At 61.3% G+C, this 20,761-nt stretch overlaps 2 protein-coding genes across 11 annotated transcripts in view; one reads left to right on the forward strand and one right to left on the reverse strand.

Annotated features, from left to right (window-relative positions):
• Positions 1–4,838, forward strand: part of BRSK2 (BR serine/threonine kinase 2) — a 71,496-nt gene extending 66,658 nt beyond the window's left edge. For 2 of the 7 annotated variants that reach the window (XM_064370293.1, XM_064370296.1), the window contains 4 exons: positions 316–496; positions 565–654; positions 3,039–3,086; positions 4,313–4,488. In XM_064370293.1, coding sequence (XP_064226363.1) covers positions 316–496; positions 565–654; positions 3,039–3,086; positions 4,313–4,488 — 495 coding nt within the window. Of the gene's footprint in view, positions 1–315; positions 497–564; positions 655–919; positions 1,015–3,038; positions 3,123–4,264; positions 4,489–4,738 lie in introns of those variants that run through there. The other 5 variants (XR_010340225.1, XR_010340226.1, XM_064370295.1 and 2 more) reach the window with 5 other exon arrangements.
• Positions 4,839–14,066: 9,228 nt separating this feature from the next.
• The window catches only part of MOB2 (MOB kinase activator 2), a 77,518-nt gene continuing 70,823 nt past the window's right edge, over positions 14,067–20,761 (reverse strand). For all 4 annotated transcript variants that reach the window (XM_064370299.1, XM_012456130.3, XM_012456126.2 and 1 more), the window contains exons 4-5: positions 15,855–15,979; positions 14,067–15,102 (exon numbers count right to left, since the gene is read on the reverse strand). In XM_064370299.1, the coding sequence (XP_064226369.1) occupies positions 14,786–15,102; positions 15,855–15,979 (442 nt within the window). In that variant the 3' untranslated portion in view covers positions 14,067–14,785. The remainder of the gene's footprint in view (positions 15,103–15,854; positions 15,980–20,761) is intronic.

Genomic DNA, 20,761 nt, shown 5'->3' on the forward strand with positions numbered 1-20,761 from the left:
GTAGGGGTCGCCTCCACCTCTAAGGCTCCTCTGTAAGGTCCTGGCCGTCCTGTGCTGTGGCTGCCTGAGAAAAGCCCAAGACAGGGGCTCAGCCACCCCTGCTGACAGGACCAAAGCTTTGGAGGGTGGGGGCTGGAAACGCCCCTCCCTGCTCCAATGGAGTCCACCTGCCCCATGCCCCTCACAGATACGGAAGCAGAGGTGCCTGGGTGCTCAGTTTGTGCACAGTAGGGCTGACTCTCCCCAGAGCAGCTCCCCAGGGGGTCGGTGGGGGACCCGCCAGGCCAGCCATGCTCATGCTAACCCCCTCCACAGATCCCCAGCCTCAGCCACAGTGTCATCTCCCAGACGAGCTTCCGGGCCGAGTACAAGGCCACGGGGGGGCCGGCCGTGTTCCAGAAGCCAGTCAAGTTCCAGGTGGATATCACCTACACGGAGGGCGGGGAGGCGCAGAAGGAGAACGGCATCTACTCCGTCACCTTCACCCTGCTTTCAGGTAAGCCGGCAACCCTGGGGCGGCCCCGGGCCCAGACCTGTGCAGGCATAACCCCCTGTCTTCCCCAGGCCCCAGCCGCCGCTTCAAGAGGGTGGTGGAGACCATCCAGACCCAGCTGCTGAGCACACACGACCCACCCTCGGCCCAGCACTTGTCAGGTGAGGCGGGCTCAGCTCCGGCCACCCTGCGGCCTGCGAATGGGGCGTGGCCAGCTGGTATTGTGCGGACGGGAGGCATGAGGACCTGGGCGCAGCCTCCTGGCCCCTCTGACGGCTGCCCCCACTTCCCTGCCCTAAGCTGTGGCTGCACCCCTCAGGGATCAGGGCCCCTCCCCAGCCCGGCGGGACCACCGCCTTGCCTCTGCACGCCAGGGACATAGGGCTCAGCCGCACCACACTGAAAGGTGCCTCTTGTCCACCGTAGAACCCCCCCCGCCAGCGCCAGGACTAAGCTGGGGTGCTGGGCTTAAGGGCCAGAAGGTGGCCACCAGCTACGAGAGTAGCCTCTGACGCTGGCAGGTAAGGCGCCGGCCTGTTCTGGGGTGGGAGGGGCTGCGGGCAGGTCATCAGCGGAGCCAGGCTGGCCCTCAGCAGGGCCTTCCATGCCCACCCGCAGGTCTCAGCCCTGGACAGGCCAGGTGTGCCCCAGGCAGCCCATCTGCTAGGGAGCCAGACATAGGGCAGCCCGCCAGGCCCTGGGAGAGCAGTGACAAGGTCCCGCTCTCAGGGCTCCTGCCATGGCACCCCAGGAGGGTCATGGGTTGCCTGATGGGGGCCGTGACTTCTCATCTCCCTACACTTCCTGACAGCCTGGGGCCCAGCCTCCAGCAGGAAAGAGGGGCCTGATCCCAGCCAGAGCGGGGGCTCTACCACAGCCTCACGGGTGTACGCAGGGGAGGGTTGCCCCATCCTGGAGCCTCCAGGGGCCAGAGCTGGAGGGTCCGTGCCACCCAGCATCAAGCAGGAAGCGCTGCCCGCACTCCCCTGGGCCCATGTGTGACGGGACAGGGCGGAATGCTGGGCATGTGCATGGGCCTGGTCTGTAAGCAAGGGTGTGCAGGCGTGCCTCTGAACGGCGGTGCAGCGTGGGGGCACTGGGTGTCACATAAGGGCAGCACCCAGCTGGGCCCTGGGGGCCCGTCCCGGCCTGCATCTCCACAGCTCTGTGGCGTGCTAGGATCACCTGTTTCTGTGTGGGGTCCTGGAGGCCAGAACGGGCTGCACCATCCTCATTCCATCCTCATTCCATTGCCTGTGGAAGCCCCCTCAGAGTGTGCTTCACCCTGCTGGGGGCTGGGGGCTGAGGTCCCCAGGAGCCCTGGTCCTAACCCAAGCCCCAGTGGGTGGAGCAGTGGCCCCTTCTGCTGACCTCGGGAGCCATGTTGCCACGGTGGGTGAGGAGGAGCAGGATTCCAGGTGCCTGGGCCTGCAGCGTACGTGGTGCTGCCCTACCCTGGAGGCCGTGCTGTTGGCCAGCAGCAGCCTCTGGCTCTCTGAGCCTTGAAAGCCTCCATCTTAGGAAGGGAAACTGAGGCCAGGGAACAAGAGGACAGCCACCAAGGCCGGAGATGGACAGGCGGTGTCCAAGAGGGTCAAGAGACGGCCCCTGGGGTGCTGTCCAGGGTGTCCTTACACCTGAACAGCCAGTTGGGCACCTGAGCCTGCTCCTGCGTGGGCTGTGGGCAGAGCTCCTCCAGCCTGGCCCTGCAAGGTGCGGTCCTGCCCATCAGCACATACCACTCCCCGCAAGCCAACTTCCGCCCCTCTCCATGCCTGCCCTGGACCCTGACTTCAGTGGGGCCTATTGCAGAGGCTCTTGGGCCCCATCTGTCTCCCTTTGGACTTCGGGAGCCCCAGACGGGGGCCTCCTCAGGCACTGTCCATCCTCCACGAGACCCCAGCCTGGCTGAGAGAGGGAAGGCTAAGCCCCCAGTGAGCAGGCACAGCAGACCAGTGCATGTGCCCACCCTGTGCAGGTGCCAGGGAGGGCCTTGAAGGAGCAGCCCTCCCAGGGCCCTGCTCCCACCCAAGTCCTGGCCTGGCAGCACCAGCATCATCTCCAGGCCCAGCATCGGGGAGAGGGCCAAGGAAGAGGGTGCCTGCCTTGAGTTGAGGGCAGCTGGAAACCACAGGGCCTCGGAGCTGCTGAGTGGCGCAATGAGGATGCATAGCCACTGGCACAGGCCGTGGCCAGGGCAGAGTCGTTGGCCCAGGGGAGACATTGGGGAGGGAGCCACCAACCCAGGGCACTGGCCGTATCCAGGCTCAGGCTGTTGGAGGACCCTCAGCTGCCCAGGTGGCTCTGACTTGTTCCCTGCCTCACTCCAGGCCCTGCCCCTTCTAGGCCCCACCCCCTGGGGGGTCCACCTACTTCTGGCTCCAGCCCCGCCCAGTCTGCCCAACCATTGCCTCTGGGGTCCCACCCACTCCTGGCTCCGCCCCCTTCCAGGGCCAGGCCAGAGGCTGCCAGCGTCCAGCCAGCCCGAGGGAGGATGGGGGCAGCCTTTCACTCACTCCCCTCCTCTCTTCATTCTGTGCTCCAGACACCACTAACTGTATGGAAATGATGACGGGGCGGCTTTCCAAATGTGGTAAGAATCCCCCACGCTCACCTGGCGCCTCTGCCTGCCACCCGACTGCTCATCCCAGCCCGCTCTGGCCGACACTCGCCGCCCCGGCTGTCCCGGCTTCCCTGTATAAATGTAGGCACCCAGCAGCTTAGGTGTCCCCAACCCCATCCTCTACCCACCCCTGCCCAGCCCTAGGATCAGGACAGGCCCAGGAAGGGCCCCCCCTACCAAGGCCTGAAGCCAGTGAGAGTCCCACATGCAGGCTGTGGCCTGGGGTAGGGGCCGGTGCCCATCCCCTCTGTTCACTGGAGGCTGTGCCTGGCAGGGAGCGGAGGGGCCCACAGCTCGGGGCTCAGGTGTGGGTCAGGCTTAGGAAGTGGGGTGGAGGTGCCTCCACGGCACACGTGGGCAGGGAGCGCAGGGCCCAGGAAGGGTGGGCTCTCCACTTACGCCCCAATCCTCCGGACTGCCCCCATCCGAGGGACCTGGGACGTGACTCGCTGGCTGTCTCCAGCCCCCCAGCCTGCCTCCCACACCCACCTCCTCCATGCCTGTCCACCCATCTGTCCATCTGTCTGTCTGCTGCCAAACTGTATCCAAGCTGGTTGGGGGACGGGCCTCAGGCCTCTCTGGGGGGGTGTAGCGGGCACACCCTCTCCCCGTCTTCCACTGGGCCTCACGCAGGGGGGCCAGCAGCTGCCCCCAGGGCCCTTCGAGGCTTCAGAGCTCCCAGCAGACCCTGGTCTTGATGCTGTCATCTCTGGATTTGGGGTGGGCCAGCCCTTGAGGCTGCAAGGTGGGGAGGAATGGGGGGGAGGGCCTTCGGGCCAGGCCTGAGGTGGGGGAGGGATGGAGGGAGGAAGGGTCTCTCCACCTGTCCCAAGCCTCACTTCTCCAAAGGAGCCCCGGGTCCTGGGCAACAGCTTGAAGGTGCTGGGGTCGTGAGCTCCTGGCCCCACGGCATACAGCTCCCCACACCGCACAGCCCCTGCTGGCGGCCGCCTTCCCACCCGCTTGCTGCCCGCTGGTCCCCGCCCCATCTCAGCCTCATCTCTGGGTTCCCTCCCTCGTCAAGGCCCCTTCGTTCATTTGTTTGTTTGTTCTCTTTCTCTCTCCTTCTCTCCCTTCCTCTTTCTCTCCCCCCTTTTTTTCTTTTTTTCTTTCTTTTCTCTTTTTTTGTCTCTGTTCTGTGTACCTAGGCAGCCCATTGAGTAACTTCTTTGACGTAATTAAACAACTTTTTTCAGACGAGAAGAACGGGCAGGCGGCCCAGGCCCCCAGCACGCCCGCCAAGCGGAGTGCCCACGGCCCACTCGGTGACTCCGCGGCCGCTGGCCCTGGCCCCGGAGGGGACGCCGAGTACCCAACGGGCAAGGACACGGCCGAGACGGGCCCGCCCGCCGCCCGCCGCGAGCAGCCTTAGACACACTAGCCCCCCCCCAGCACAGCACTGACAGCGGCTGCCTCGCCGCCCGCCGCCCGCCCTGCCCCGAGTGGACCCGCGGCCGCGCCGCCCGTCCGTCCATCCAGACTGTTCTCAGAGCCTGGGAGGAAAGGAAAGGGGCGCCGGGGCCGGCCTGTGGGCTCCGCCACCGCGCCCGCTCTCTTTTCTCTCTCCTGTCTCTGTCTCTGCCTGTCTCTGACAGCATCACTTGTTTCCACTCTGATACCAGGAATTATCCCGAAAAGTTAACATGTCACCTCCACGAGGCCATCCTCTGTGACCGAAGGCAGCTGCTGCGGACCCGCCCTCCCTCCGCTCCTGCTGTTGCTGCCGGGCAGCGAGGCCCAGCCCAGCGCCCCGTCCACCCCGAGGCAGCTCCTCGCCTCGGCTCCGCACAGCCCGTGGTAGGAGGGCCAGGCTCGGGGGAGCCTCCTCCAGCCCGGACTCCTGGTCACCCGGTCACCTGACCCCTCAGCAAGAACAGCCTGTCTGGAGGCCTTCTGGTGCCGGGACCCCCCGGTGGGCCAAGTAGCCGCAGAAACAGACCCCGTCCGCCGCCTCCACGCCGCACTCGGAGGCCTCCTCACGCCTCGCAGGCCCGTGCCCGCCTCCCTGGCTGCGCCGCCTCCCCTCCCGTCCTCTTGTCTCACACACGCCTCCCTTGCCTCCTCTGGGGCGGTCGTGGGCTCTGGCGCTCCTCCCTGGCTGAGGTGGAAACAGAGAGGTGGGGTGTCAGAGCCTTCCCGGCCGGCCAGGCCACTGGGCTGGGATCAGTGTTATTTATTTGCTGTTTTAATTTATGGAGTCTCTGCACCTCTGTTCAGGGAAGGGCGGCAGCTGCATCCCCTGCCGTCTGTGCGTCTCGGGCAGTGGGGGGTCCAGGGCCAGGGCGCCCTCTGAGGACAAGAGCCGGCGGGGTGCGGGGGGCTGGCAAGCTACTGTAAACTTTAAAGAATTCCTGCAAGATATTTTTATAAACTTTTTTTTCTTGGTGGTTTTTGGAAAAGGGTGTGGGGGTGGGGGCGCCGCAGGGCCAGGGCCAGGTTTTGTGTTTCAGCCCGGGCTCCCGGTTATTTCTGCACACTCATCTAGCTACAGATGGCATGGTTCGATCTGTCCTGGGTTCTGCTTCTCACCGTGGAGAAGCGGCTCCACCTCGGGGGGACTCAGGGCATCTCATAGCGGGCGGCAGTGCCCATGCCCCTCGTCAAGACCCAGGCTGGGGCAGCCTTGGTTTTGTGTCCAAGGGTGAAGAATGGGTAGGAGAAAGGCCCTCAGAGGGCCCTCCCCACACACAGGACGGCAGGGGCACTGGGGCTTTTCTTATTAAAATCAAAAAAAGTTAAACCGAAGGACAGAAAGAGCCAGTGGCGCTCCTCTGCAGGGTGTTCTGTGCAGAGTGCAGGGGGGGAGTGGCGGCTGCAGGCCCATCCTGCTTGGTGCCTGCCACCCTCGCTTCACCCCAGCTCCAGCTTCTGTGTTCCCGTGTGCCCGGCTCCCCAGGTGGGCACAGTGCCCGGGTGCAGCAGCCGGGAGGGCGGTGGCAGTTCTGATGCATGCCTTTGCCACAGAGTCCATCTGCTTCGGTGTCCCTGCCTCCCACCCACCTCATGTATCAATTTTAACGCTTCTGTTAACATCAGACCTCTGCCACAGGCTGGGATTTCAACACATAAGAACAAAGTCATATAGGACAGCAAACGCCAGGCGGAACAGGTGGGAAGGGCTCTCCACGGAGCAGTGCCTCTCGCCCGCCTTCTGCTTCTGTGACACACGCGGACTCCAGCAGGCACCACGGAAACGGGCACGCCCCTGCAGTGTACCCCCGTCACATACTGTGAGCAGCCACGGCTCCGGAACAATAAATCCCTTCCGCAAAGACTCCGACGCAGCTCTTCATCCGGGCAGGGCGGGCGCACAGGGCTCTGGGACAGCCCGGGACAGCTTCTCATTCCCTGCTTGCGGCCCCTGGGCTGTGCCAGTGTGAACGCAGCTTCCCTCTGCCCAGCTGAAGAGGGCGAGGGTCCGGGCAGCCAGGGTCAGAGGTCACTTCCGATGTGGGGGCCATCCCCTAAGGCTGCCCCAGCCTGAGCTGGGCTCCTGTTGAGGGTTGGGGAGGAGCGCTCTGCACAGCACCTCTGCCACCACCATGAGGCCTGCACGGGCCACCCTGGGCCTGGGCCTTTTCCTGGAGAAGGAGCCTTCTTCCCCCTCCTCACTTGGGAAGAATCGGATGGGATGCCATGACCCAGCCTTGGGAGCAAGGGGCCCAGGCTAGGCATAGCCCCTGAAGCTAGAGCAGGATCGTCCAGCCGTGCCTGCCACCGAGGACAGCCAGGGCCATGGGCTCCACTGGCACAACGCCCTGGCCTAGCTGCCCATCTGGCGCTGCAGCAGAAGGGCGGGTCCAGGCCCATGCTGTGAGGCCAGTGGCCGGGACTCCATTGCAGCCTGGAGGCCAGGAGCAGGCCTCGGGAGGGTCTGGACAGAGAGTGCAGCATCCACAGAGCTGACCCGGGAGGCCCACGCCCACTCCCCTCCTGTGTGAAGGACTCCGGTGTGGCCGGACTGCACCCCACTGTCAATCACTGGAGCAGGTGCTCCATGCAGTGACTTGGGTGGGATGACACTGGGGTGGGGGCTACAACCCTGGTCTCAGTCCAACAGAAGCTATAGCTGCCCCGCCTCCACTGTGACAAAGTTCCCAGACATTGACAGTCTCTTGGTGGGGGACAGAATCTCCGCTAGGTGAGAACCACTGCCCTGAACTTCAAGCTATGCCTGTGCCCATCTCTCTGGAGGGAGCCAGGGGGCCACCATGTTTGTCAGGGTTAGTTAGCTCAGGGCTCCACTCAGAGCCCAGGACACAGGGAAGCTGGGCTGTCCTCCTCTGCCTGACCCTGGACTGCCAAGTGGCTCACAGGTGGGTGCCCTGAAGAGAAGGCACTTGGGAGGGTCCCAGGGAATCGGGCTCCATTCCAATCCCTGGATCACACAGTGTCCAGGTACATCTCACCTTAAGAAACAGGTTGAGAAAAGGAACATGGCTGCCTGGTTCAGCGGCACAGGACAGTCTGTGGGGCGCAGGCTGCTGGCCCGGACCGGAAGCCTTCCTGACCTGTGTCCTACACGTGCTTCTCTGGCAGTGGCAGACACACACACTCCTGGGCCTCCGCCCAACTTTCGCGTGTGAAGTCAGCCTTCTCAGGCACATGACTGGAGGCCCAAAAGGAAAGTGTGTCCAAAAGCCCTGCCCACTTCCCGCTCTGCTCAGGAAGGGCTGCGCCCTGCAGTCCCACGCTGACACCAAGCTCTCTTGGTTGTAAATAACAGAACCCAAAGCAAGCTAAGCCAGAATCCGTTGGTATTTGTATAAAAAATGAAAACAAATACGGGAGGACTTCACCAGTTGGTCCTCACATCATTTCCATGAAGAAGTTAAAATGGAGATTGGAAAAAAGGGATGTGGCTGTGGGTCAGCCCGCCCAGTGAGAGGACGGCTTCTCAGTCCCAGTCCTCGGTTCTCAGGTGGATAATCTGACAGGCACGTTTGGGGTCAGAGCCTGCCACTGCCTGGCCTGAGAGCTGGGCCCTGGTGATGAACCGACTGGCGAGCCCACCCATGGGATGGCAGGTGGTTGGTGGGGACAACAGTCTGGCCCACCTCCGACGCAGGACTCAATGCCAGCAGGCAGGAGGTGGGTGCTCTGGGAAGGGGCCTGCACGCAGCAGCCCCGGCCTAGCTCTGAGCCTGCCCTGCTTTTCCCACAGTCACTGAGGGCAGAGGCACAGAGCCCCGGCCTCCTAAGCTTTAAGACGGAACAATTCCTGGTGCTACAAAGCCTCAGAGCTTGCAGGAGGAGGCTGATGCCCGCATGCCGCTTCAGGGTGTGGCGTTCCAGCTGCCCTGCTCCCACCCCCTACCCGGGAGCTCACCCAGGCCTGGCCCTGCCTCCCATCCTGCCTTCCTCCTGCCCTCCAGTGGCGTAGCGCCCAGGCCCTCTGCCCTCACCCCAGGCCACATCCAGTGCCTCCCACTCACTCCAGTGACTTCTCCTCCCAGTTCAGTTTCCCTTCCCTGGATCCACCCCACCCACCACCAACCCAGGTCTCTTGGTGTGATTTGGCAAGGGGGTCGGGACAGCAGAGAGCCAGAGAGGGGGAGGAGGAGACCAACAACAGGAGGAAGAGCCAGCGGCGACCTTCCAGGCAGCGGAGCCTGCTGGAGGGGGCGGGGAGGGCCTGACAGACACGCAGGGAACATGACCTGAAGGGCCACCTGCATGCTGGCCGGGCCCACGGGGCTACACTCTACACTGGGGGGTCTCATGCTGTGGAGTTGCCCTCTTATGCCCCACCACCCAGGACCCTGTGAGAACACTTTGGCCCACTTGGTATACGTATTACCTCCTACGGTTTCCTATCACCACCATAGTTAAATTACCACAGACTAAGAAGCTTCAGACACCAATACCTCATAGCTCCAGAGTCAAGGACTGAGCAGGCCTCACTCAAGGGGTCTCCCTGGTCTAGAATCAAGGTGTGCGCCTGGAGGTCCCAGGGGAGAGTCTGTGGCCGCCTGCATCCCACAGCCTGGGGTCTCTACCTTTGCAGCCAGGAGCATGTGGGTGGAGCCTCCTCACAGCTGTGTCCACGCACCCCAGCCGGCCTCCAGCTTCCGGCTTCCACAATGAAGGCCTCACTAGGCCCAGACCATCCCTGCCTCAAGGTCACTGGCGCCCTTAATCCCACCTGCTGCTCTCATTCCCCTTTGCTGTGCTGGGTGGCAGGTTCACTTCCATGGGACTAGGATGTGCACATACCCGGCAGTGAGGGACGTCTTATGCTGACTACAGCCCACCCTCCTGCCCCTGCTGCTTCACACGCATCCCACGTGCAAATGCAACCTTCCTCTCGTGGCCCCAACAGTCTCCACTGAACACAGCACTCACTCCAGTCCCAAACCTCACAAGTCCCAAGTCACACCCTTTAAGCCACCCTGATCAGGTATGTGTGAGACTCTGGGCATTCCACCCTGGGGCAATTTCCCTCTATCTGTGGACCCCTAAAGCTAGAGAACCAGTTACATGCTCCCAAAATACAACCGGAGGACAGACGCAGAATGCCAGTCACCAACATCCCTGTTTCAAAGAAAGTCTGGCTGGGTGTGGGGGCCCAGCACTTTGGGAGGCTGAGGCAGGAGGATCACCTGAGCCCAGGGGTTCAAGACCAGCCTGGGTAGTGAATCTTCACCTCTACAGAATATTTCAAAATCAGCCAGGTGTGGGCTCACAGCTGCGGCCCTGGCTACTCGGGAGGCTGAAGGCGGAGGATCACTTGAGCCCGGAAGTCTGAGGCCGCAGTGAACTAGGATCATCCAGCGCTCCAGTTTGGGTGACAGTGAGACCCGGTCATTCACGTACACGTACATACGGATGTGACACACATGCAGAAAACTGCAGGGTGCCCGTGTCGCTGCTCCCAAGAAATCCGAAATCCAGCTGGGCACACTCCCTCTGGTCCCAGCCAGGCCTGGGAACTCCCTCAGTGGGTCCTGGGCCCTGCTGCGCCTCGAGACCACGCTCTCTTTTTACAAAACGTGGCAAGTGTTTGCAGCTGAACGGTTTAGTCTGCTTCCTCCCCGATCATTTCTGGGAGTCCAGGAGCCTCTCATCACATCCCATCTGCCTCAGTCCAAGCCAATTGAGTTTCTGATGGTGTAAATCCCCTCATGGTTCTCACGGAGCTTCGCCCCACAAGTGAAGGGCTGGGGCCCATGGCAGGTCCTCCCACAGCCATGCCTGCTTTCGGCATCTGCTCGGGTGACCCGGGGCACCCACTAGCCACAGGCTCTCTCTCCTCCAGGAGCTCCAAGCACACATTCCGTCAGCGTCTTTAGCTGAGAATTCCCGAAGGCAGGATGCTCACCTGTTAACATCTTCCTTCACCCGAGGCTCCCTCTCACGGCCGACCTCAGCAGTGAAGGGAGGGGCCAGGCTGCACCTCTGGCGCCTTCCACGCGGGCTGACCACCCGTGCGTGGCAGCACGACACAGTGCAGCTGCATCTCTCCCCTACGGACCGGGCTCTCCCTGACTCCCGTTCCTTCCTTTCTGAGCTCCCACCTGCACCGTTAACCCCCGTGTCTCAGGACGGGCGGTTCACAGCAGCTCTGACCCTTCTCAAAGCCTCGACCTCCCAGCCCCTTGAGCCACACTCACCCCCATCCTTCTACTACCACCGTTTTAAGGGCGTCGTGGGCTTTCTCTATCACCTTCAAAATTCTTCCAGCTTCTGCCCAATTCCAAAGCCACCTCCAGCTTTCTAGGTGTTTGCTACAGCGGCACCTCGTGCCTAGAACCAAGCTCTGCTTCCGCTCCTGTTGCTGCAGTTGCCATGAACTTCGTGCTGGAGACAAAATGAACCTATCTTCAACGGGTCTCACCGGGCTAGTCAGCGAGGCCCGTTCCTTCTGGGTTCCCTCCTTCCCCGGCTTCTACTCAGGCCCTTCCCACGTCCACGCTGCACTGCCTGCCTGCTCAGTGCCCTCAGCCCTCCTGACAACACTGGGCCCATCCAGAAAAACACCCCATCCCGAGACCAGTGATCAGGAACCTGATTCCATCTGTAGCTTCCATCCCACTGTACTACATAAGGCAACACACTGACAGGTGCTCAGGATTAGAACACGGATATTTTTTGGGGACCATATTGGAGACCACCATTCTGCCTTTCAGAACAGAGACCACAGAGACTGAGTGAGCCAAGGCTGCAGGTGGGGCCAAGGCCACACCACTGAGCTCCCCCGCCTCAGTTAATAGGCTTCCTGTTCAGGGAGGGAAACTGAGGCCAAGGCAGGAAGGCTTGGCCAGGACTCCAGGTTTTGTAAGAAGCCATCCCAGTGGAGGACAGCACACAGTACAGTCCCCGCAGCCCAGGAGCAGGACGGGTCCACCAGACTCCCAGCTGAGCTGCAGGTGCCCCCGACACCAGTCCTCATCCCAGCCGAGCAGCAGATGCCCCCGCCAGCCCTCATCCCGGCCGAGCAGCAGGTACCCCCGAGGCCAGCCCTCATCCCGGCCGAGCAGCAGGTGCCCCCAATGCCAGCTCTCATCCCGGCCGAGCAGCAGGTGCCCCCAATGCCAGCTCTCATCCCGGCCGAGCAGCAGGTGCCCCCGACGCCAGCCCTCATCCCAGCCACCCGAGCAGCAGGTGCCCCCGACGCCAACCCTCATCCCGGCCGAGTAGCAGATGCCCCCGACGCCAACCCTCATCCCGGCCGAGCAGCAGGTGCCCCCGACGTCAGCCCTCATCCCGGCCGAGCAGCAGGTGCCCCCGACGCCAGCCCTCATCCCGGCCGAGCAGCAGGTGCCCCCGCCAGCCCTCATCCCGGCCGAGCAGCAGGTGCCCCCGACGCCAGCCCTCATCCCGGCCGAGCAGCAGGTGCCCCCGACGCCAGCTCTCATCCCGGCCGAGCAGCAGGTGCCCCCGCCAGCCCTCATCCCGGCCGAGCAGCAGGTGCCCCCGACGCCAGCCCTCATCCCGGCCGAGCAGCAGGTGCCCCCGACGCCAGCTCTCATCCCGGCCGAGCAGCAGGTACCCCCGACGCCAGCCCTCATCCCGGCCGAGCAGCAGGTACCCCCGACGCCAGCCCTCATCCCAGCCGCCCGAGCAGCAGGTGCCCCCGAGGCCAGCCCTCATTCCGGCCGAGCAGCAGGTGCCCCCAATGCCAGCTCTCATCCCGGCCGAGCAGCAGGTGCCCCCGACGCCAGCCCTCATCCCGGCCGAGCCACAGGTGCCCCTGACACCAGCTCTCATCCCGGCCAAGCAGCAGGTGCCCCCGACACCAGCCCTCATCCCAGCCACCCGAGCAGCAGGTGCCCCCGACGCCAGCCCTCATCCCAGCCGCCCGAGCAGCCGGTACCCCCGACTCCAGCCCTCATCCAGCCGCCCGAGCAGCAGGTGCCCCCGAGGCCAGCCCTCATTCCGGCCAAGCAGCCGGTACCCCCCGACGCCAGCCCTCATCCCAGCCGCCCGAGCAGCAGGTGCCCCCGAGGCCAGCCCTCATTCCGGCCGAGCAGCAGGTGCCCCCAACGCCAGCCCTCATCCCAGCCGCCCGAGCAGCAGGTGCCCCCGATGCCAGCCCTCATCCCAGCCGTCCTTCCCATGGGAACGTGTGCCCGCAACTCCCACATGCTCTGGGGACCCTGCAGCTGCATTCTGAGTGTGAGACCGGCATGAACACGAGCCCTGGACACCTCCTGAGGCCGTCCTGCAGGCTCCACACATGCTCCATCTGAGGCTGCCTCCAAGGCTGCAGCTGGAATCCCGGCATCCTCCTGGCCCCTCCAGCCCAAGTGGGGACGGCCCCAAGTCCCCTGTGCCCCACAGAACTCAGTCCAATCTTCTTCCCAGCCTCCATCAGGCAGCCAGGCCCCAGGTTCACCAGCACACAGGGACCCAGGCTCACCAGCACACAGGGACCCAGGCTGTGTGCCTCACCCGCTCCCTGTGGCCTCGGCCAGGAGCTCCCTGCATACCCCAGTGGGGCGTTTGCCAAAGAGGCAGTCCCACCAGGCCTCCCCCACCCTGCTCCCACCCTCCCTTGTCCAGGGGCTCCTTGCTGCTGGTCCCTGCCTCAGGCTCCTACATTCAGCCCCTTCAGTCAAGTTCTGTGGGCATCCTGGGGCCTCCGTTCTGGGGGTCCACACAGGAGCATCAGGAGACAAGGGGGGTGACACCCAGCAGGCATCTCTCTGGAACCGGGATTGGCTCCAGGCACTGTACCTTGGGGTATGCGTGAATGTTGGAGGAGATGCCCCAGCTGACTCCAGACACGTTCTGAGGAGCTCAGAAGCTGTCAGCTCTTGCGGTGGGAGGACAGACGGGGCAGGGGAAGGGCCTCTGACCTGCAGCTGTCCCTGGGAGAGCCAAGAACCAGCCTATTGGCCACAGGTGTGTCCTGCAGGCGGAGCCCGAGGCAAGGGTAGCAGCACGACCTGGGCAGGCCCCACTAGCTAAGTGGTGGGGGTGTGGCTGCCCCAGGTCACTGTCCAGCAGGCACCATCGGCAGGGGCCCACAGTCCAGAGGTATGTGCCAACCAGGCCCTGACTTGGGAAGCCCTCTCTTTCTGCTTCTCAGCCCACCCAGGCCAGGCTTCAGCTTAGGGCCCCCCTCCCTGCAGTATGCACCTACCCACTCCCAGGCTGAGGACATGAACCTGCTTACCTCTGGGCCCAGCCCCTGGGCCACACTGTCCCAGCCAGCAATGGCCCCTGCAGCAGAGCCATCGCTTTGGGCTGGCCCAGAACACTTCGGAGAAGATGCCCCCAGCTGACTCCAGCCACATTTGAGGATCCCCACCACCAGCATGGGGAGAGGCAGGTGGCTGAGGCAGCCGGGGAGATCTTCCCCCATGGCACTTGTGGGCTGGCTGTGGACCCCCACAGGGAGTGAGGGGCAAATCTGCTCTGACCCCAACTCTGAGGGCAGCCTCCCGGGTGCCTGCTCCTGGGACTGCCCACAGTGTGGGGGGGTCACCGAGACGCTGAGATGCACACAGGCTCTGACCTGAGAGAATTCTTTTTATTAAGAGTGAACAGATGAACTAAGGTAAGCGGGTCTCGGCCTGCTGCTGGTGCAGCACCTCCACGCAGGGCCTCAGCCCCGTCCTGGCCCTGCCTGAGGACTGCACCATGGGCACTCCTTGGGCACAGAGGAGGCAGCAGGAAGGGGCAGCAGGAGCAGGTGTAGGGCACCCTGCACCCCAGGCCTCGCCCACCTCTGAGCTGCCAATAGCCAAGACCCTGGCAAGGCCGGGAGAGGAAGGGGCGAGCAGGGAGGAGGGGGTCTCTGAAAGCAAGCCCCACCCCCAAAGCAGAGCAGAGACCCAAGTCTGCAAATCACGCCCTCCTGGGGGAGGCACCCCCCCCAAGAGTTTCTCCTTTGAGGCCACCAGCACCCTGGGGAGGGCAGGGGCTGCACGGAGACCAGAGAAAGGAAAACCCCACAGAAGAAACAAAGCATCAGTCCCACGTGTGTCTGCGGAACGAGCAAACGGGCCCAAAGGCTCTTCTCTACAAACGGCACGCATCCATCCAACAGGGGCCGCAGGACATGGCCGGGCCATCTGCGTCTGTGCAGCCCACACCAGTGCAGCCGGGGCCCTCTCAGACTCGCCGCACGCGTGCCCAGCATGTGTGCACGCGCAGGTGCACGGAGAGGACACACACCATCGTCTCTTTGCACACGTGCACCCCCGTCCGGCCCATGGGGCTCATCTCTCCTTCACGTGGTTCTGTGCTCCTGGGCCCCCGCTGCCAGCCCCGTCCCCGCCGGCCCCACTGTGGACCCCGCCGGCCCCACTGCACAGCACCTCGGTGAGGTCATCCATGACGGCAGTCTCTTTGGGGTCCAGCAGGTTGAACTCCCGGGCAAAGAGGATGAAGTGGATGTACAGCGTGTTCAAGTGTCCGTGCAGCTCCAGGGCCAGCGTCTCCTTGAAGTGGGCCCAGTAGATGTGTGCCAGCACATGGAAAAGGTGTCTGCAGATCTTCCTCACCAGGGACTCAAAAGAGCTGGGGAATTCTCTGCCTGGGGGAGGCCGCAGCGTCAGAAGCTGCAGACGTCCCTTGGCCCCAAGAGAGGCCGGGCCCCTGGCACCTGGCCTGGTGGGTCTGGTGCCTGCTGCCCCACCCGACCCTGCCACACTCCAGGCTGCAAAGCCCCAGCAGCAACAGCTTCTGCCCACCAGCAGCACCACAGGGCCTTGCCAGTCCCGAGGCCGGGCTGCTGAGGCCTCCCTGCGAGCTCAGGCTCTGGAGCTAAACCTGCCCCAAGGGCTGGGCGCTCACTGGACCATCCTGGCCCTCCTCCTCAGGGAGGGGCACTTGGGACCCCATGTCTCCCCAACAGACACTTGGGGCCCTCTCCCAGGCTGGGATGGAGGGGCAATGGTGGCACAGGCCTGTTGTCCCCTGACGTCCCTCTGGCAGCACAGGAGTGGGGTGGAGCCCCACCAAAATCTGGACACGGGCTCAGCAGCTGCTCCCCGGCCCAAGCCCCCACAAGCTAGACAGTGACAGCAGCATGAGAGGCAGAGACTAACAGGGGCCATGTTCAGACGGCCTTCGGCCCTGGCTGGGCTGACCCCTGCCCAAGGGCTCCAGCCTCACCCCACAGCCCAGGTGGCCCCATGCTACTAAGCAGGGTCTGGGGCAGTACAGCCACCACCCTCCATGCCTCTGCCCCCTGCAGCAGAGCCTTGGTCGCTTACAGCCACGTCCTGAATGCCCCTGCCCACCCTGTGAGGATGACCACCCAGTGCTGGAGGGGGAAAGACGAACCGTATTTTGTAGGGAACACGTCCTCATCCGTCACCAGCTTTTGCACAGAGCTCATGACAAAATCGACGTACTGCGGGGCTGTGCACTTGACCTTCTTCCCCCGCTCATCATACCAGTAGTACTGTCTGTGGGGACAGAGACATGGTCAGGGTGCGTGCCCGCTGCACACCCACCCAGCCACTGGGTCCCACCCGTCCAGGTCATCTGCGGGCAGAGGTGGTGCCAGCAGCAGAGGTGTGGCAGACCCAAGCGTCTCCCTCCCCAGGCAGGCACACTCCCCTGACGCCTACGGCAACCGCCCTGCACGCCAGAGGGATCGCCCTGCGGTGACTTAGAACTAAGCCAGGATCACGCTGGGGACCCTGCCAGCCACATGGCCGAACACGTGTGATCAAACGAAGGGGTCATCTTCATCTCCTCTGCTAAGTGGCTTCAGTTGTATTCACTTAAACAAACGTGTGCTGTTTTTCTGTTGCATTTTAAAAGCACAGAGGCTCCTTCCCTTCCCGGGAGGCTGTGCTGTGACTTGTCAGCCAGGCTCCACCCTCTGGGAGCGCCCTTCTCACTGCTAGAAGCCAAGCCTCTCTCCGGGGGATCCAGGAGAGTGCAGTGGCCTCTGTGGGCACCTGCAGTCAGCAGCCTGGCTGGGACAGGGCCCACTCCGAGGCCCCTCTTGTCCCGGTACGCAGGGCAGCCGGTCCTGATGTGAGACTGGCGGCCCCCGAGCAGGCTGCAGCATCCCAAGGACATGGAGACCCTGGGTTTGCCTCTTACTGCTGGGTCCAGCCATGACAAGGCTATGTTCTAGTTCATGTCAATATAAGGTGACCCCCAGCCCCTAACACCCCTCCTTCCTGAGCGTAACACCAAGACTCCGGGCACTCACCTGGAGTCTACCACCACCCCTACGGCGCTGGGCCTCAGTTCTCCAAGGCCATGCCCACAGTAGCTGCGCCACAGGCCTGAACCAGGGCGCACTGGGGCGATGCCGCAGTCCCACCCACAGGCAGTGGAGAACGCTGTGGGTGGACTGTTGACACCTGAGACACGCCAACACTACGGGTGGGGTTTCCTCCCAGAGAGCCAGCTCCCAGCTCACCAGTTGGCAAGGGGCCACATGGCATAAGGCAGTACTGGCCACTGAGCAAACACCCCTGCCACAGCGTGGCCACAACCAGCATTGCCTCCACTGCCCAGCCAGACCAACAAGGAGCCTCGCGGTGCCAGGCTCAACACAAACCGCTCCCACCCCACTTCATCCAGCCACGGTTCTGCCTGGAATGGCCCCGGATGGGGCAGCACAGAGAAGGATGGACCCAGGCTCCACTCCAGAGGCTGCTCTTCTCTCAGCTGGCACCAAGCATTGTGCCCTGGATTCCAGAGCCCACCCAGCACCTGGGGAGACGCCCCGAGGTCCGAGACAGGGCCACTGGGGGTGTGGCGAGAGAAGCCATCCTTCTAGCTGGACATGGGGTCTCCGGTGTCTCTGGGCACCCCTCTGCTGTGTCCAAAAAGCCCCTCAGCCTGTGCACTGCAGGTCCAAGGGGGAGTCACCAGTTTACCAAGAGGCTAGAGGATGACACTGCAAGCCCTGCATGCTGGGACCCCACCCTCTGCAAGAAAAATGGCGGCCAGGCCACCTCCCCACACCACCAGGGCCCTAGGACAAGCACCTCCTGGCACCCACCTCCAGAGCTAAACCAGCTCTCATGAGTGCTCCATGCATGGTTGAGTCAGGCCACCCAAAAGGAAAGTGCGGCCCCAAAACGGACAGGCCACGAGGACGGGGACGCAGCACCCACATCGGCCTCTTGGGTGCCATCCTCCCCACAGGACAGCTCCGTGTGACCTCCGCACCCACCTGCCCAGGCTGCAGGCCTCACCTTAGGCATCGCCACTGAGCTGTCAGACCCTCTGAGAATGCAGAGACAACAGTCCTTTCGGCATCAGCTCCTTGAAAACTATGTGGAGGATGCACGTATTCCCACTGTCCTGGGGTTCCCAGATGGTAGAGGGGAGGCTTGGGCCCCCGAGGGCCAGGTTGAGGCTCGTATTTCTGGGGAGGGGACCCAGTCAGGACAGCCCAGCACTCTGCAGGAGTCAGACACTGGCTCCAGGGACGCTGACACTGCACGCTGACGTCTGACCACAGGTGTGAGATTGGTCACACAACAATGGAGGTCAGAGACAGAAAACACGTTTCCGTAATCTAAAGCCCATAGAAAGCAGCGACTGAGGGACACTGCGGATTGTCCCGTCTGTTCTGCAAGATGGAACTCTACTGTGTCCTTTTCATTTTCCTTTTTATCACTTAACTGTTTCTGGTATACGGTTCTAAGAATGAAATTTTATCCATGTGTGCACGCATTTACGACCACAATCAGGACATAGAGTGGCTCACGTGGCCCCTCACAGCTGTGCTGCTCTGCCCCTAGCATGCCAGGATGGCTCCTTGGGAATGGGCCGTGGGAAGGAGTCACGCTGTGCGTATCCTCCTGAGCCGGGTCCCTCTCACTCGCAGGAGGCCACCAGGACACAGCCACACAGTAGGCGTGTCGGGAGTCCACGGCTTCTCACTGCCCAGGCACAGCCCCTGCAGAGACAGACACAGCGTGTTCATCTGTTCATCCGTGTCCCTGCCAGCAGAACAAAGTCCCAGGCGGCCACATCCTGGACAGCACCCACGTCCTGATGGGCAAGTGAGCAGGTGGACAGTGTCTGCCCATGGCTTCGGCATGCATTTTGCTAATTGCTAGACACACAATCCAGAATTGCCTCACCTGCCATCCTTATACCCTCTTCGGTGAGCTGTTCTGCTCATTTATTTTGCCAACAGTTAACTGGACTGTTTTGTTTTCTTGCTGATGAGTTGTGTAAGTTCTTTGTGTATTCTGGATACCAGTCCTTTGGGGGATATGTGATTTGCAAATACTTTCTCTCCCAGCCTGGAGTTTGTCTTCTCTTAAAAGTGTCTTTCTTGAAGCAAAAGTTCTAAATTTTGATGAAGTGAGATTCATTGGTTCTTTTTCATCGATGGATCGCACCTTTGCTGTCAGTCCAAGAACTCTTTGCCTAATGCCAGGTCGTGAGGATTTCCTGTGGTTTCTTCCAGAAGCTTTAACATAGTTTTAGACGTTTGCATGAGGCACGAGGGTTAGTCAGCGTTTGGTGCTTTTCCCAGCAGCATTTGTTGAACAGACTATCCTTTCTCCCTTCAGTTTCTTTTGCTCTTTGTCAGAACTGAGGGCCCCATTTGTGTGGGGCTATCTCTGGACTCTCCACACGTTTGTGGGTCTGTCTCTGGACTCTGTTCCATGGAGCTGTGTATCCGTTTCTTCAACGCTGCACACTGTTGATTTCTATAGTTTCATAGTAAGTCTCAAAAATGTGAGATTCCTCTTTTTTTCAAAACCGTTGTAGCTATTTCAATCAATTTGCCCTTCCATATAAATTTTAGAACTGGTCTATGACTCTGCTGAGATTTTGCTTGGGACTGCACTAAACCAACAGATCAGTCTGGGGGAGAATCTGTTTGCAGTCATCTTCCAGGTGGTAAGCACAGTGTGTCTCTCCATGATGGAGACCTCGCGTGTTAAGCGTGGTGCGTCTCTCCATGATGCAGACCTCAGGTGATAGATAAGCGTGGTGCGTCTCTCCATGATGAAGACCTCAGGTGATAAGTGTGGTGCATCTCTCCATGATGGAGACCTCAGGTGGTAAGCATGGTGCGTCTCTCAATGATGAAGACAGGTGATAAGCGTGGTACGTCTCTCCATGATAGAGACATCAGGTGATAGATAAGCGCAGTGCGTCTCTCCATTATGGAGACTCAGGTGATAGATAAGTGTGGTGTGTCTCTGCATGATGGAGACCTCGGGTGATAGATAAGTGTGGTGTGTCTCTTCATGATGGAGACCTCGGGTGATAGATAAGTGTGGTGTGTCTCTGCATGATGGAGACCTCGGGTGATAGATAAGTGTGGTGTGTCTCTCCATGATGGAGACCTCGGGTGATAGATAAGTGTGGTGTGTCTCTGCATGATGGAGACCTCAGGTGATACATAAGTGTGGTGTGTCTCTGCATGATGGAGACCTCGGGTGATAGATAAGTGTGGTGTGTCTCTCCATGATGGAGACGTTCAATTTTCTGCACCAGCATTTTGGAGTTTCCAGGGTGCAGATCCTGGGAATGTCTTGTTAGGGTTATAACTGAGAATCTCATTACTTTTGGAGCCATTTTAAATATTCAGTATTCAATTTCACATTGCTAACATAGAGCCATCAGTGATCTGTGTGTTGACCTTGCTAAATGTAATCATTATTATTTGCTGCAATCCTTGAGGTCTTCCCAGTCCCGCAATGTGTGCACAGGGGTACAGCAACACCCCCCATCCACAGGGGATGCACTGCCACAGCCCAGGGATGCCTGAAACCACGGACAGCACGGAACCCTAAATATGCTGCGCTTTCTCCTATGCGTACGTTACTAAGATAAAGACAGGAAGATCAGATTGACTGAGATAGGGTCTCGCTATGTTGCTAGGTTGGTCTCAAACTCCTGGCCTTAGTAGCCAAGATTATAGGTGTGAGCCACCACAGCCAGTGTCATTTATAAACTGGGGACAGTCAGTTGCAGTGAGCGGCTGTGTCACATGTCAGGGGGCCCCCTGCCGGCCTCCTATAGCCTCCTGGACCATGCTGCTGCTCCCATGGTCTCATCCTCCACCCACAGATCCAAGTGCTGCACACGCACCGTGGCTGCCACTTTCATAGTTTCATTAAAGTGACTTTTTTTCCCTTCCTCACAATTTCATGGAGATTTGTTCCTACCTTAGATCTTACCAACCTCAGCACACAATTTTCTTTCTACTCAAGAACATTCATTCACCTTTTCACCTTTAGGTCAGG

Source organism: Aotus nancymaae, unplaced genomic scaffold (assembly GCF_030222135.1).
Source record: "Aotus nancymaae isolate 86718 unplaced genomic scaffold, 86718_ANA_hifiasm-v0.15.2.pri h1tg000106l, whole genome shotgun sequence".
NCBI lineage: Eukaryota > Metazoa > Chordata > Mammalia > Primates > Aotidae > Aotus > Aotus nancymaae.